The sequence below is a fragment of the Dermacentor silvarum genome, chromosome 3 (assembly GCF_013339745.2).
Source record: "Dermacentor silvarum isolate Dsil-2018 chromosome 3, BIME_Dsil_1.4, whole genome shotgun sequence".
NCBI lineage: Eukaryota > Metazoa > Arthropoda > Arachnida > Ixodida > Ixodidae > Dermacentor > Dermacentor silvarum.
Window position 1 is genome coordinate 85,552,086 of NC_051156.1, and position 15,773 is coordinate 85,567,858.

Sequence of the window (15,773 nt, forward strand, 5' to 3'; positions counted from 1 at the left end):
GACTCTACAACGCAAAGTATTTTTCGTCGATGGACCTCAAAACCGGCTACTGGCAAATCGAAGTCGACGAGAGGGACCGGGAGAAGACTGCGTTTATGACACCAGACGGACTGTTCGAGTTCAAGGTCATGCCGTTTGGTCTTTGCTCGGCGCCTGCCACTTTCCAACGTGTCATGGATACAGTACTGGCAGGCTTGAAGTGGCAGACTTGCCTCGTCTATTTGGACGACGTCGTTGTGTTTGCCTCAAGCTTCGAGGAACACCTCCGGCGCCTTGAAACAGTTCTTCAAGCAATCAAGACCTCCGGACTCACGTTGAAGCCAGAAAAGTGCCGCTTCGCATATGAGAAGCTCTTGTTTTTGGGCCATGTCATCAACAAGTCTGGAGTGCGCCCCGACCCTCAGAAAACTGCGGCCATCTCCAACTTTCCTCCGCCCGCTGACAAGAAGGCAGTGCGTAGATTTCTTGGACTGTGCGCCTATTACAGGCGCTTCGTCAAGAATTTTTCACGGATCGCTGAGCCACTGACGTATCTCACGAAGGCCGACGTCGAGTTCAAGTGGGAGACGCCGCAAGTCGAAGCATTTGAAGAACTGAAGCGACGCCTGCAATCGCCGCCAATACTTGCGCATTTCGACGAAAATGCCGATACCGAAGTCCACACCGACGCAAGCAGCGTAGGTCTCGGCGCCGTGCTTGTGCAGAAGACTGACGGACTAGAAAGGGTTGTAAGTTACGCTAGCCGGTCGCTATCGAAGGCGGAAGCAAATTATTCCACAACAGAAAAGGAGTGCCTCGCCATCATCTGGGCTACATCAAAGTTTCGCCCCTACCTCTATTGCAGGCCCTTTAAAGTTGTAAGCGACCACCACGCCTTATGTTGGCTAGCTAACTTGAAGGATCCTTCAGGTCGCCTCGCACGATGGAGCCTGAGACTTCAAGCATTCGACATCACCGTCGTTTACAAATCCGGGCGAAAGCACGCTGCCGCCGATTGTTTGTCTCGCGCCCCCGTCGAACCGCCGCCACAAGACGACCAGGATGACGACACTTTCTTGGGACCCATCAGTGCCGACGAATTCGCCGAACAACAGCGAGCCGACCCGGAACTAAGGAGCCTTGTAGACTACCTGGAAGGCAAGACCGTCATTGTGCCGAAGGCGTTCAGGCGAGGATTGGCGTCGTTCTTCTTGCAAAACGACATTCTCCTAAAGAAGAACTTCTCGCCTCTCCGAGCCAACTACCTCCTCGTGGTACCCTCAGCATTGCGTCCAGAGATTCTGCAAGCTCTCCATGACGACCCAACGGCTGGACATCTCGGTTTTTCCCGCACTCTCGCGAGGATACAAGAAAAATACTACTGGCCTCGCCTCTCTGCTGACGTCGCCCATTACGTAAGGACATGCCGAGACTGTCAGCGACGCAAAACACCGCCGGCAAGGCCAGCCGGGCTTCTACAGCCGATCGAGCCACCTCGCCGACCGTTCCAGCAGATCGGGATGGACTTACTGGGGCCTTTTCCGACGTCGACGTCCGGGAATAAATGGATCATCGTAGCTACGGACTACCTCACCCGCTACGCCGAAACAAAAGCCTTGCCCAAAGGCAGTGCCGACGAGGTAGCCCGATTCTTCGTTGAGAACATCCTCCTGCGTCACGGTGCCCCGGAAGTCCTCATCACCGACAGAGGTACGGCCTTTACGGCAGAACTAATTCAAGCCATCCTGCGGTATAGCCAGACAAGCCATCGCCGCACCACCGCCTACCACCCGCAGACGAATGGCCTCACCGAGCGCCTAAATAAGACCATCGCCGACATGCTGGCAATGTACGTAGACGTCGAACACAAGACGTGGGATGCCATCCTTCCGTACGTGACCTTCGCATACAACACGGCCGTGCAAGAAACGACGCACATGGCACCGTTCAACCTGGTCTACGGAAGGAACCCGGCAACGACGCTTGACGCCATGCTACCAGACGTCGCTGACGAAGAAAATCTCGACGTTGCCACCTATTTGCAGCGTGCCGAAGAAGGTCGACAGCTCGCCCGCCTGCGCATCAAGAACCAGCAGAGAACCGACAGCCGACACTACAATCTTCGACGACGCTACGTCGAGTACCAGCCCGGAGACCGTGTTTGGGTCTGGACTCCGATACGCCGACGAGGAGTTAGCGAGAAACTCTTACGTCGCTATTTCGGACCATATAAGATCATCCGACGTATTGGCGCACTGGAATATGAGGTCGTGCCAGACGGCATTTCGCAATCACAGCGGCGCCGCGCACGACCCGAAGTCATCCATGTGGTGCGTCTTAAGCCTTTCTACGCCCGCTGACGAACTTAGGTACTTTGTTACTTTATTTTTTTTCTTTATTACGCGTGGTTTTGTTTTCGCTTTCACATTTGTTTGTAGCATCGGGACGATGCTTTTTAAGGGGAGGGTATTGACACGTATACATGTTTATGTTTCACCGGTGGCCGCTTTCAACCGGCTAACAAATGTTAAACGTTATCGCTCGGCGCAGGACGCGCCTGTATCGGAAGTTTCTAGAACGTTATCGATGCTTCTTTCCATTGCCTGTTTTCACCGACGCTTATGCTATCTGATTGCATGACTGACGCGAATTGTCTAGAACTTTCTGGAAGACACCCGGGCATCAGGGATTAATCTAGAACCTTCGATGACTCAGGTATAAAAGCCGACGCGTTTCGCCGCTGATCAGATTTTCGACGATCGCCGACTGTGTTCGCCGCTATCGTTGTGCTTTGAGTGTACCTTGATTTTGTGGGCACATGTTCGCCCAATAAACAACCAGTTTCGTCGTACACAGTTTTACGACTGTTTTCTTCAGCGTCACTACTACGTGACAATAGTCACACTGAATGACCGCAGACAACGACTATCGAAACGCTAGCAGCAACCGCAGCCGCCGCAGCGGGCGAAGGTTCGTGCGGTCTATCGCTTCAACGCAAACTGAGCGGCGAATGCACAGCGCATACAAAGGTCGGGGCCGTGTGGAGATAAGAAACGGTGCGAACGACCGCCACAAGCGGGCAAAGTACAAGCCCAGTTGTTGGCAGAGTAGACGCTGCCCCCCCACCCTCCCTCCATCCCGCGCTGCTTTCCCGCTTTCTTGCTTTCGCGTTGGAGATGGAGTGACCAGCTACCCTTGCGGCCGGTTGCAAGATACCCATTTGGTGCCTCAGCACAGCGTCGCCCCGCCTCCCTCCCTCCCATACCCCCACGCCTTTCGCGCGACGGTCGCGTTTGCTTTCCGCCGTGCGTTCGCTCTCCGCGATAGCGCGCGTCCCCCGCGCACTTTTACTCGCGCACACGGCGCGCGGCTAAGATTTTATTGCCCTTGGACTTTATATGGAACTTCATGGCGACGGCAGAAATCCGGTTGAAGTGTCCATATAATTGCTATCGCAATAAAATATGATTGACGTCAAAATAGGCTAAAATAGACCAACCAAAGTTATAGCAAGGACATTCTCTGGTAATGCCTTGGTATTTTTCATGATTTTCATTGCATGGCTCCGCCAGGGCATAGAGAAAAGCTCGCGGAACCAGAAGTTGCTGACAATCTCGCAGCAACATTTAGTATAAAAGTCTGGCTGCAAGAGTCTGGCTTAATCGAATTTCCGGTTCGTATTAAGCGGGTTTAATGCGATTAGCATTCCTTGAGAACCTTACCCAGTTTGCGGTATGTCTGTATGCATATATGCCTAGGTGTAGCCTCTTTCCCGCCGACTTACGTCCCTGGGTAGTCTATGACGAAATATATAGAGAGTGGGGCTGCTATGGTGAGCTAACCGGGTTCAAAACCAACCGTCGGACCAACTTGTCACTGGGTATGTGACATTTGGTATGCGCCACTCTTGAATGATCCTCAAGGTCAATCCAAATAGGTGGCGAAGCTTCGGGCGAAAAGCGGTTGAGAACAAATTGTCACCGATATCAGCAAGTGTGTATGACAGCAGCGATTGAAGCGCGACTGCGTGAGGAGGGAACAAACATTGGGAAAGAAACAAATGCATTTTTTTAAATAAAACGACATACAGCTTGATTCATTCAACGAAAATAAAATTCCTAATCAATTTTATATACGCATGGCGAGAAAAGAAAAGACAACTCTATTTTACTTTTTCATTATCAATAAATACTGTTTTTCAGCGCCCACTTGGAAGGGGCGTTGACTGCGCTATCAAATGCAATGCAATGCAGCTCTTGAAGTGCGCAGAAAGGCGCGCTCGTAACGTTCACCTGTTACAATATGCCCCACTAACATGTTATGTTGCTTTGCTTGTCGATGTTTGTCTGAAATTCGTGGCGCGGGTAGTTTCAGGTAATTGTTTACTTTAGCTGTTTTCGTGCGGCTGCGCTGCTCGACGGACTCGGCGTACGCCGATGGGACCAGCCTTCTACACCCACGGCATTCGTCGGCCTCTAAAGAAAGTATGTTCTGTGCAGCGGTGCGATTTCGACACCCGTACGGCTGACCTTTTCCTGTATCGCTTTCTGTGCTGAAAGCTCGAAACGCCCATCAAGTCGAATGGCGAGGCATTTGAATATACAGCTCTAATGGCAGGCCACCAAAACAAATTTCCCGCCTTTGAGAACAAAATGACGTCACTTCTGTTTTTAACGGATATGGCGTCAGATTATTTTTATTTCGCCGGAAGTGTTCCCTCCTCACACAGATGGCGTTAAGCCCCATGAACCGCCAATGTTTTGAACGTATGGGCTTCAATGGAAGCTTCGCTACCAGGTATATTTACCTTGTGACCCTATTTGGCGCCAATTTGAGTCACGTGGTTTGTGCCACTGGGTATTTGCCGCTTTTCATAATAATCATAATATAAAACATTTCACCAATTACACACCCATCACAATATCGATTGCTAATCGTATTATTGTAGCTAACCATCTCCCAAAAAATAATGCACCACCATTTTTTTTTTTTTTTTTGCTTTAGTCCTTCGGAAATCCAACCAAATATCCACGCATTGTTCCTCCTATCTTCAGCTTAACCAAGTTCATTTTTACGAAAGTCTGCTGTAACTTCATTGTCGAAAGTCCTCGCACTCACGGAGGAGTACTTTCACTCCGCTTCCTCTCAGGCAGAGTGAAAGTAATTGCTCCTCACACACAGGTCTGTAAACAAAGGGGCCGAGTGGAGGCAGAAAGTGCAAACGACTGCTAGGGGACCTCGATGTCCTCCTCGCCCGCCGCTCCTGAGCGAGAGGGGAGGTGCACATTGAGGCACCCTAACGACTGCGGTTACACTTATTCGCTGTTTACCCTTCCGAACAACAGTATTCGCCCAGTAATTTTGAAGACTTGGCAGCGTCCACATATATCTGAGAATTCGCGTCAATGGATTTGCTAGAATTTTTTTTTTTTTACTGCGCGGAGCTTGACACCAGCACAGTCGCATCTTCGGGACGCCACATTTTGCAGCTTCTTTATAAATAGGCATACGATAGCCCTCTGACTTGGAGCTCGATATGGGAGTAGAAGTTACTCCCACAAGCAGAGTTGCCCACCACACTTTATGTTAAGGATCTAAAGTGTGTAGCTTTGCGTTTACAATAGGAACGTGTCGCATGACGAGTGTACTCGTAGTAAGTATACTAGAGAGAAATGTATTTAAACGATAGTCCGAAGCATATTTGGGGATGGGAGTAGGGAAAAGTGTGGCTCACTATGGGAACCGCAAATACGAACACCCGTAGTGGGTTTAGCGTTAACGTTAGCTAGCGGCCAGACCCATTTCCCGAAGGACATCACCGCTTTAGGCCGGTACTTGTCCCGCAATGTCACAAGTCCTTCACATTCCCAAACAGAATGACGCCCACTTCTAGTTACCTTCCTTGCACATGCATAGATAGCATTTCCCTTGAGAAGGTGACTGCTTGCGGTAGGAGTTACTGCGTTACCGTCGCCACTTACATGAGACGATAATATCGTCTGCGTCTGTCATGGCGTACCCTGTTTCGGTATAATGCACGGATTCCTTTTGCTCGATTCTATTTCTTTCTTTTCAGCCACCGTTCACAACCAGCCGACCATGAATACATATAACGTGGACGGAGCACCCCTTGAACAACTGATGACGCTCGAAATAGCATCGTTATCATTGTAATCATAGCATTGTAATCATTGTAAGCACTGTAATCGAATTGTCATATAATCCCCGCCTTGCTCTGGCTTTGGCTAGAACTTGTGCCTCTTTGAGATACTCGACCTGGCAAGAGGGTCGTCAAAATCGGGATTCGCAGCCAGGAGGTCTTGTAGGCACCATTTGTTACCGCAACGTCATTCCTCTTCATGGTTTTGTTGTGGTATGCAGAATATGTCGTAACATTCAAGAGAGAACATACCTTGGTGAGCGCCACGACGTCCCTGGAGAGCGCGTCCATGCGCTGTAGAAAGAGGCGTTCCTGCTGCGCGAGCAGGCGACTGACTTCCTCCTTCTGCTGTATCAGCTGCTGGGACAGGCTGGCCAGCGCCGACTGGCCCTCGGAAAAGGAGCCGGGAGGCTCGGCCGACAGCTCCCAGGGACTAGCCTCGCCGGCAGCCGCCACGCCGACTTTGCGGCCGCCCACCGCCATACTGTCGCACTTGCGCTGCAGCTCGTCCAGCCGGCACAGCAGCTCGTCGCGGAGCAGCAGCTGCCGACAGGGAGTGGAAGTGAGACAAAGATGAAACTGTACTTTTCGCTGTTCGTCTGGTGGGAACATCATCATCTCCTTTTAAGTGGTTGACGGGCATTCATTCCGCAGCGCTATTACATATCCATGTAACATTGTCGCGCCTTCTTGTTTTAAGCCAACATCGGCGACAAACTCCGAACAGCGGGATAGAGAGGAAAACGAGGCGGCAGTATAGGTCGGCAGTATAACAATTTCACTCAGACTCACTCTCAAAATAGTTTTTGCTTGGGGATCACTTGGACTCACACACCGAAATTCTACTCAGCCGTGCTTACTCGGACTAAGATTCACCAAAATTTCCTCAGCCGGGCTCGTTCAGAGTCAAACTCACACCCATAGGAGCCACTCTAGAACCCTCGTACTCAGACTCACGCGTAGGTGTGAGTCTGAACGAATGAGTCGGCTCATGAGGGAGTTTGCCGATCTATGAGTGGCAGGAAGCAGTAAACACAGCTCCCGTGGCACCACTGTCACAGCCGCCGGCAATACAGAAGAATATATATCGGCCTGATGCATTTGCTTCAGACGAAGTCAGATGCAGTGCCGATATGACAAGTGTAACGTTTAGACAGTGCGCGCGGTTGACATTGAATAAGAAAGGAGTCATCGGTAGAGAACACTGTAGTTTCAATTGATTTGAGGCGTCGCGTTGAAGCTGTCGAGAAATGGTCAACGACGCCGAACAGAAAGCTAAATATTTTCCGAAATGCCGGGTCGTGCTCAAACCTATACCATAGATGCGATCCGTGCGTATGTATAATACAACGTTGGTGCCGCTGCCTACGTCTTCTGCACGACTTCGGAGGCAGTCCCTTTTCGCGCCACTACGTAGTTAGTTACGAATGTGCACAGCAGCGGCAGCAATCGTTCCGCTCACTTTGTCCTCGGCGTGGTCGTCGTCCTTCTGCATCAGGAGACCCCTGAGTTCCTGGAGGCCCCGGTGCAGATCGCTGGCGGTCGGCAGTGCCGTGCCGGTGGCCACTCGCTGCCACTGCGCCAGCAGGGCGTCCTCGGTAGGGCGCAGGCTTGTCCGGGTGCCGCCGCACGACGTGCGCTTGCAGGTACGCCAGGCTGACAAATACCTTGCGGCAGTACGGACAAGGCTGCGACGACAACAGGGCAACGGAACTCGGTGTCAAGACAAGTCTTTATGGTGAGCGGCCAGCGCGCTGTCGTTCCTTTTACGTTCCGATCCATACTACCCCGCAATACTGTATGTACAAACGACGGGACGAATCGCTGAGGCAGCCCGCTGGCGAGAGAGAAGCGGCTGAACTGCAACAAATCGCGATCGAAGCTCGCAGCTCGTCTGCACCGTCCTTGTGGGTGGCGGGATTCGACGGCACCGATACACGTTATGCTGTCGGTACTACAATATGTCCCGTTGGGCGAATCCAGTCAATCAAGCTCCGACTTCTCCGTAGGTCGAAAGTTCGCACGAGCGGTCATCTACCTGTGCGTTCGTCTGAGCGGAGCAGACAGTAAACGCTGAGCTAAATCTGTAGGGTAATGAGAACAGCGCCCTTATGGCGTGGCATATTATGAGCGCGCCAACGCCGAAAATACGCTGCAAATGCATTCTATGTAGCTGCTGCCACTGGCTCACGCGCTGGCTTCTAGGAAAGAGAGAGGCTAGTTTCGTCCGCATTATTGTATAGAGTGTTTCCCTTCCTTTCAACATCTTTATCTCCTTTTTCCCCTTTTCCTGACGCTGCGCCGTGCTCCCTATTGGGCAGCAGAAATAAGCGTCATTTTATTCTTCAATAAAATCACTACTACTAGGGTGTTCCAGCTAAACTTAGCCAAGCCGTTCAACAAAACAAAGGATTTTAATAACACTGTGCAAGATAAGACTTTAAGACCTACAGCGTTTGGTCGTCACACCTCTGATGACTGAATACCGTGAGCGTTATAGACCCTTTTCACGGCGACCTCATGGGCGCCGCCATGTTTGATCACGTGGTGACAGGTTCATTGCTTGCCTCCGTTGCCTCCGTGTTTACAATGGGAGCGCATGGCGTCGGTACGGCTCAGCAAACCTCTGTTTTGACGAATAATGTAGACGGTGGCATTGTGGACGACACGAAGCTATGGCCACACCTTCAAAGGACATGTAAGTGCTTTCGGAGCTCTAGTCCAAATGGCATTTAACAGCATAAACGGAGCGTGTACTAAAATCGGTGCTAGAAATGTATTCCAGGCTGTCTAAACTTTACCGCTTATGAATTAAATCAGGATCGGTGTGTTTTGCGCTTCGTTCATTAATTGGCAAACACTTTGAAGCAGTGGCTTACCGTGATTCTGACTGGGTAAAGATTCTCAATGCGGTCACTATCTTATTGTTTATTTTCTGCCTAATCGCTCGCGGGTGTGCTTAGTTGCGATAGACCTGTTCTTGCGGCGCACAAGGCTTGGAACGTAGATTTTATGTACTTTGTAAGAGCTTGTAGCAAGGACCTATTATCGCTAGCCCTTCGCTTACTCTGTGAACCGTAACGAAACATTCAGCTTCAAGTTGTGTGTTGTCGGTGTAGTCGCCGTCACCTATGGTTCGGAGCATTGATTCTAGTGAGCGCCTATTCACCTATTTTTGATACGTTGGCGATAGAGTGTGCGTAAACTTGCGTGTGAGTTGAAGTAGTTGCGCGTAGATAACGTGCGAGAAACTTACTATGATAGGAAGCGGTGCTACTCTTTTTGTCAGTGTGTAACGAGTGGTACTCACTCTGGCCGACGTTCCGGGCTGAAGTCCTTTCTTTTGAGCTCAGTGATACAACGCTGGCGGATGAGTGAATTTTTTTCACGCTTTTTTTTTTTCATCACGAAGGGTCGGCAACACAGGCAGCCTTAGGTAGCAGCGGTTCACGAACTTGGTGATACAGATTAATTCCATTCGTTATTATGCCAATCACCATTTTTGCAGCATAAATGAAACGCAGTGCGTTACCGAACACCCACTTGCATTTCTGACAGCCGCTCGTACAGTAGCAGGGCAGAAGTGGTGATGGTTTCGTATTCGTGCGATGGCTGAGGCAACGTGCGGCGCGCCGCCAAAATCGCCATCTCGTTCCTCTGGAACAAACTGCTCCGCTAAAAGGGTCGATAATTGCATGTTACACAATCTTTTTTCTTATCTTTTGACTTGGCTAACGCTTGGGTAACAGCTTGGCTAACGTTAGCTAGTACGCAAGGCATGCATTACCCCTCGCAAATAGCCTGATACGAGAGAACATGCATAAAGGTACGCAACTGCTCCAGTTGGTGCGAACCGGTCGGAACGTAGCATCTCCAGCTGCTGGTTCTCGATGATGCGGCGTCGCTTGCGGTTCTCGCGCTGCAGCTCCCGTATGGCCTCCTGGTCGCAGATGCGGAACTTGCGCTCCTCTTCCAGCGCCTGCGTCGCCTCCGCCAGCTGTTCCTCGGTGTCAGCCAACGACTGGAGCAGAACATCCTGCGAGTACTGTCGGCAACAATTCATTGTGCGAGAAAATGTAGATACGAATGAACAGAGAAGGCAATTAACAAAGTTATTTGTCCTATTTAATTTGAATGTACAGATAAAGTAGAGTGAAATGAAAGTGGACTAAATGCTAACTCACTCCCCGTTAGTAACCGAACCCACATCTTTCGCATTACACGTGTGGTGGTTTACCAATTAATTTACCAGTGCGGCCATCATCCCGTGCATTTCCGTGGGTGTTTGCGTATGTGTAGATGACTAACTGTGATAGTGTTGGTAAGCATCACTCACAGCCAAGGCGGTAGTCGAAGAACATCCTTTTTGAACCGCATGTGTCACGTGGAACGTACGTGATCCTAAAAGGAGGCAACGGGCCAGTGCTTTCTCAGTGCTTTGTCTGGCTTGATTGTTTCTTTTTCTGCACAACGTCAACAAAATTCGTTTCCCTAATACCCATTTCAAACAACCCCACTGCGCGATCAGCTGTCTTCTTCGTGTCCACACAAATCAGTTCCGGCTGTTCGTGCCCCACGGCGTGCTCATTGTTGTTGAGCAGATAAAGCATTCCTCCTCTTCGTGCCGGTCGCATTTGTAACGAAATTATTTCTTGAAACACGTAAAGATAAATAGCAGGCTCACCACGGTTAAGTAGATGCCACTTTTGCTGCCGCGGACCAATGAATAACGATATGTTTTTTTAGGGGCGAAGCTCCTTTGGGTGTGGGTCTGTCCCTCCTCTGTAGTATGTAGTAGTAGTAGTAGTAGTAGTAGTCGTAGTAGTAGTAGGTATCCACGTCTACTTTTATGGAAAAAAAATGCCGAAAGTTGTGTCCGTAGCGCGGAATCGAACCAGGGACCCCTCGCTTCCGAACGCGCGGCGCTAACCACTACGCCACGAAGCGCACATGGACACACGCACCACGATGACAATAAATACCCAACCATAGCCTCCTCTATAGTTATAAAGGAGGCTATGACCCAACATTAACGGAAGACTGCGCGTTTCTAACGCGTTTGTGCTAGCGCGTTACGGCCCGTGTAAGAAGCTGGTGTAAGACGCTGTGGCCTCTCCGCCTTACCCCTGCATTCATAAACGCTCCTCGACTTGAACTTGACTTGCCACCGCCTTGGGCAGCGCGTTCGAAACGCGTTGAAGGCGGTGGCAAGTCAAGTTCAAGTCGTGGAGCGTTTATGAATACGGGGGTTATACTCTCTCAGCAGTCATGTGATGGCGTCGGCAAACGTGGTGCACGTTCCGGCATGTGTAAACGGCTGCGTAAGACGCTGTGGCCTCTCCCCCTTACTAGAGAGTACTGCACGTTTCTAACGCGTTTGTGCTAGCGTCGCCTTAAGCGGGAGATGGTGCAATTATAATGAAGGGCGCTGTTATAAAATAGGAATGACGTCACATATGGCGCGTGTCATTGGTGGAAGTCAATCATTCGATTTAGTGCGGCGAGACTGGGCGAATTACACGGAAGATTCACGGTTTACCGAAGATTCCCTCCGGAGCTTCGCCCACTCATCATCATTCACCCCGTGGATATGCGGTGTTTTTTTAATTAACGTGTTAATGACACATTGATTTATTGTAAAGAATTTATTTGGAGGCTATGCTGACGATCGTGTTCATGACAAGGCGGAGCATACGGAGAGCGACCACAGGTGGTATGCACTGGCACGGCCGCTGGATAAGTTCAGCTTGCACTACTCGGACTGGTGTTCAAAGTATATACGAAAGTACGAAATTTTGGCGTGGTATTGGGTACGACGTCAAGCGCTATCGCGTGTTCAAAACATCTTTTTTTCGTACATATCTCTCTTAGTGTCACTGGTTTCAGGATAAGACATGACTGCGTAGGGCATATATTATGGGTAATCCTGATATCTGCTTTCAGTCAAAAATAATATTTTAGCTTGAAACAACGAGCTTTTATTTTCCAATTAGCCCAGCACTTACATTAGCAGAGCAAAGTCATTAAACTGTGAGCGAACTACAGCTGGCTTCGTTCTCTTTCAGAGGTGAAGTGCAGTTGCACCGTGTTTTTGTGGGTGGAGCGAGGATGAAATTCTTTGTCACCAAGGAGGTGACCTCGGTTGTCACCGACTATATAACTTTCGAAGGAGCACCACCCAGGCTGCTACAATACGTCTGACAACGCCGGCGGGATGAAGAGCGTTGCCAGTGGTCGTATACCAGCATCGCACATCGACAGTGCACCAGACGAGACCATCGGGAAACCTTCGGCGTTCAGGAAAACGCGCCAAGCGTCCACACGCGCATGCTTTCATGGGGGAATTTTTAAGGACGTTCTATTCTGCCTCTTGAGGCATGGACGACAACTCCCGTGAAATTACTTGGTATACCGGTACATTGTTATGAAAATAATAACGAGCTTCGTAAACAAAAAGTTACAGTGACGTTTCACTTCGTGAACGCGCGTTCCGCGCAAGCGTATGGACGCCGCGAACGAGCACCGCGGCGTCGACGCACAAACGGCAAGGCGCGAAGGCGGTCGCGATTGATCTCGATGGTGCGACACCTGGTGTTCCACGGGGAAAGCGCACGTTAATGCGAAAGCATTATATGGCTCATCAAGCTGAAAATCCGGCAGTGTGGCTGGAGATGCTACAAAAAAAAATGTCCCAGTTTCACCCGAAAGGCGAAGCATCAATTGCGATAGCAAATTAGTATAGAGCTATACGGAGTGAGGATACTAGTTTTGTCAGCTGTATAAACTTGGGCATGTAGCAGCACCAGCAACGCGCAGAACTGTTGTCGACGCCGTCGGCGTTTTGCCCGCGTTCGCACCGAACGCGCGCGGCGTTGGTGACTGTTGCAGGTGCCTCTGGGGTCAGCTCGGAGGTTTTCGACGAGATAAGAACGGGACACTCATCGAGCACCGTTAGAAGTCTTTACCACCTTCTCGGCTCGCAGCGTTTTATTGCGATAGCAATTATATGGACACTCAAAAGCAGATTTCTGCAGTCGGCGTCGCCGTCGCCGTCAGGTTCCGTATGACGTCAATGGAGATAAAATCGTCGCCGCGCGCCGAACGCTGTATGTGCGAGTGAAAGCGCGCGAGGGGCGCGCGCTTTCACGGGGAGTGAACGAACGGCGGAGAACAAACGCGCGTTCTGCGCCGTGCTCGCTTAAGGGCTGCAGAAGTAGGCGTCTCTTTCCTCCTGTACAATCGCCATATATGTAGAGCAAACGCGCCTTCTTCCGACGCGCGAGAGGCCGTGGGGGAGGGGAGGGGGGGGGGGGGGAAAGGGAGGGAAGGGAGGCGACGTTTAGCTGCGGCACCGCCAAGTGCCTATTTATATCAGAGGCTCCGGCAACAGTCACCAACGCCGCACGCATTTTGAGCGAACGCGGGCAAAACGCCGATGGCGTCGACAACAGTTCTGCGTGTTGCCGATGCTGCTGCATGCCCAAGTTTGTACAGCTGATAAAGCTAATATCATTACTCCGTATAGCTCTCTACAAGTTTGCTATCGCAATTGATGCTTCGCCTTTCAGGTGAAACTGCGACAACTTTTTTTATATAATTACGCATTTGGTGCCGAAGCTAAACGTCGCCTCCCCTCCCTTCCTTACGTCCCCCCACGGCCTTTCGCGTGACGGAAGAAGTCGCGTTTGCTATATATATATATATATATATATATATATATATATATATATATGGTGATTTCGAAGAGGAAGGAGACGCTTGCCCTTCAGGGAGCACGATGCAGAACGCGCGTTTGCTCTCCGCCGTGCGTTCACTAGCTCCCCGTAAAGGGCGCGAGGAGCGCGCGCTTTCACTCGCACATACAGCATACAGCACGCGGCGACGATTTCATCGCCGTTGGACGTCATACGGAACCTCACGGCGACGGCGACGGCATAAATCCGCTTTGGGTATCCATGTAATTGCTATCGCAATAAATGTCACGTGGTCATAGAGACAGACCGCGCCGGGGGCCGGTCTGTCTATAGCGCCGCGCGTCGCGGTGCTGCAAGTCGGTGCAGTGATTTCGGTGAGTTCTGTCGTCCGCTCCGATGGCCCACTCCCAAAATTGGATCAAGGTGGATTAAAGTGGATTAAGGTAGACTGAAATGGATTAAGGTAGATTGAAGTGGATTACGGAGGATAAAGGTTGGTCCAAATTAAGTTAAGGTGGATTTTGGTAAGTTTTAATTCAAGGTGCTAACTAAAGACGTCATTATGCATTCGCATTCAAATCCGGTAAGGATACTTCAGCGACTGTCAATTTTCGCTACAAATGCAAAGAAGAGACGCCGCAAACATGGACAGCTAGCACCGCGGCGTCGAAGCAGAAACGAAAAGGGCGCGAGCGCGGCGATTCTCTAGGCGTCTTCCTCCTCCGGCGCTCGCTTCCCTCGGGGCGAGAAACAATTTCACCGATTTGACAGACGGGGCATCTCCGCTTGCGCGTAAAAACGCATGATACCCGTTACGTGGCGGATAGGTAGAAGGGAGCCAAATTGTCTGTTTTCGGCCGGGCGACAATTTGTAATGTTTTTTTTTTCTTTTTTTTTCATTAGTAAGCCGGGGTACGTTATGCAAGTGCTACACTGTTCGCCGTTGAGTGTACAAAGGATGCACAGAGTGCTTGCCGTTTTTGTGCGGACGTCCCAGTGGGGAACGTGCAGCCGCACAAACTTGTTCAGAAAAGTAAAGGTGGAGGCTTGGGTCGCGTGCACCTTTTCTTACGTCAGCTAGTGAATATATGTTCCTGTTTTTCCGTAACATAAACGGTTAAGTTTGTTATTTGTCCTTGAAGTCGATGACAGTCTCTTCAAGGTGTGAAGATATATTGTAAGGACAAATATTTGCACAGTAAAATGCAGAGTTAGCAAAAGAACACCTATGCAAAACACACAAGTAAACAGCGCCTTACTCTTCTACTTTTTCTTAAGTTGGAGCCTAGGGCAACTGTCACTACATACGACCAGCTGAGTCTCACTGTTCTACCACCAAATGGTTATGGCCCAGACTAGCGTTGCATCGTATAGAGTCTTACTGATCAACCAGGTTCAGTGATAACAGCCTAGACTGAGGAACAAGCACCTCGTCTGGATTGTTATAGGTGAAAGAGACAAAGAAAAAGGGCGGTAGGATCGTTGGCCCATCCCACAGAAGCAGTTGCCAATGAGAGTTGAAAGTTTGTTGAGCCACAACCCAAAGGGATGGGCTTATACTCTTAAAAGTACTGGAAAACAACCTTGTTTTCCTTCTTCCTGCAACTTTGTCTCCCTCTCCTAGTTCCACGTGGTCAGTGACGGCCTCCTCAAACACGCCAGTCACGCACGATTTATTGCTAGGCCATCTCAAACCTCGACAGCGTTTTTAGCCAGCAGGGAGCTCGGGCGCTGGTGCCACAACACCGCGTACCGCAGTCCCCCCTTAAGATTTTTCCGTGTGAAAAATAATGACCGTTGGCGGCATTTGAACTCGGTGTTCTCAAGGCGACGTTCTCCGAACGCGATCTTCGCATGCGCCCCGCGCCTCTACGGCGCGCACTGCAAGTTGTCCCTGCACACCACGCAGGCTTTTCTCAGCGCTCAAAACAAGACACACG

The 15,773-nt window shown here is 50.4% G+C and overlaps 1 protein-coding gene across 4 annotated transcripts in view; it reads right to left on the reverse strand.

Moving 5' to 3' along the window:
• Positions 1 to 15,773, reverse strand: part of LOC119445555 (uncharacterized) — a 535,946-nt gene that overhangs the window by 57,644 nt on the left and 462,529 nt on the right. For all 4 annotated transcript variants that reach the window (XM_049663402.1, XM_049663401.1, XM_037709823.2 and 1 more), the window contains exons 3-5: positions 9,975 to 10,184; positions 7,602 to 7,827; positions 6,392 to 6,682 (exon numbers count right to left, since the gene is read on the reverse strand). In XM_049663402.1, the coding sequence (XP_049519359.1) occupies positions 6,392 to 6,682; positions 7,602 to 7,827; positions 9,975 to 10,174 (717 nt within the window). In that variant the 5' untranslated portion in view covers positions 10,175 to 10,184. The remainder of the gene's footprint in view (positions 1 to 6,391; positions 6,683 to 7,601; positions 7,828 to 9,974; positions 10,185 to 15,773) is intronic.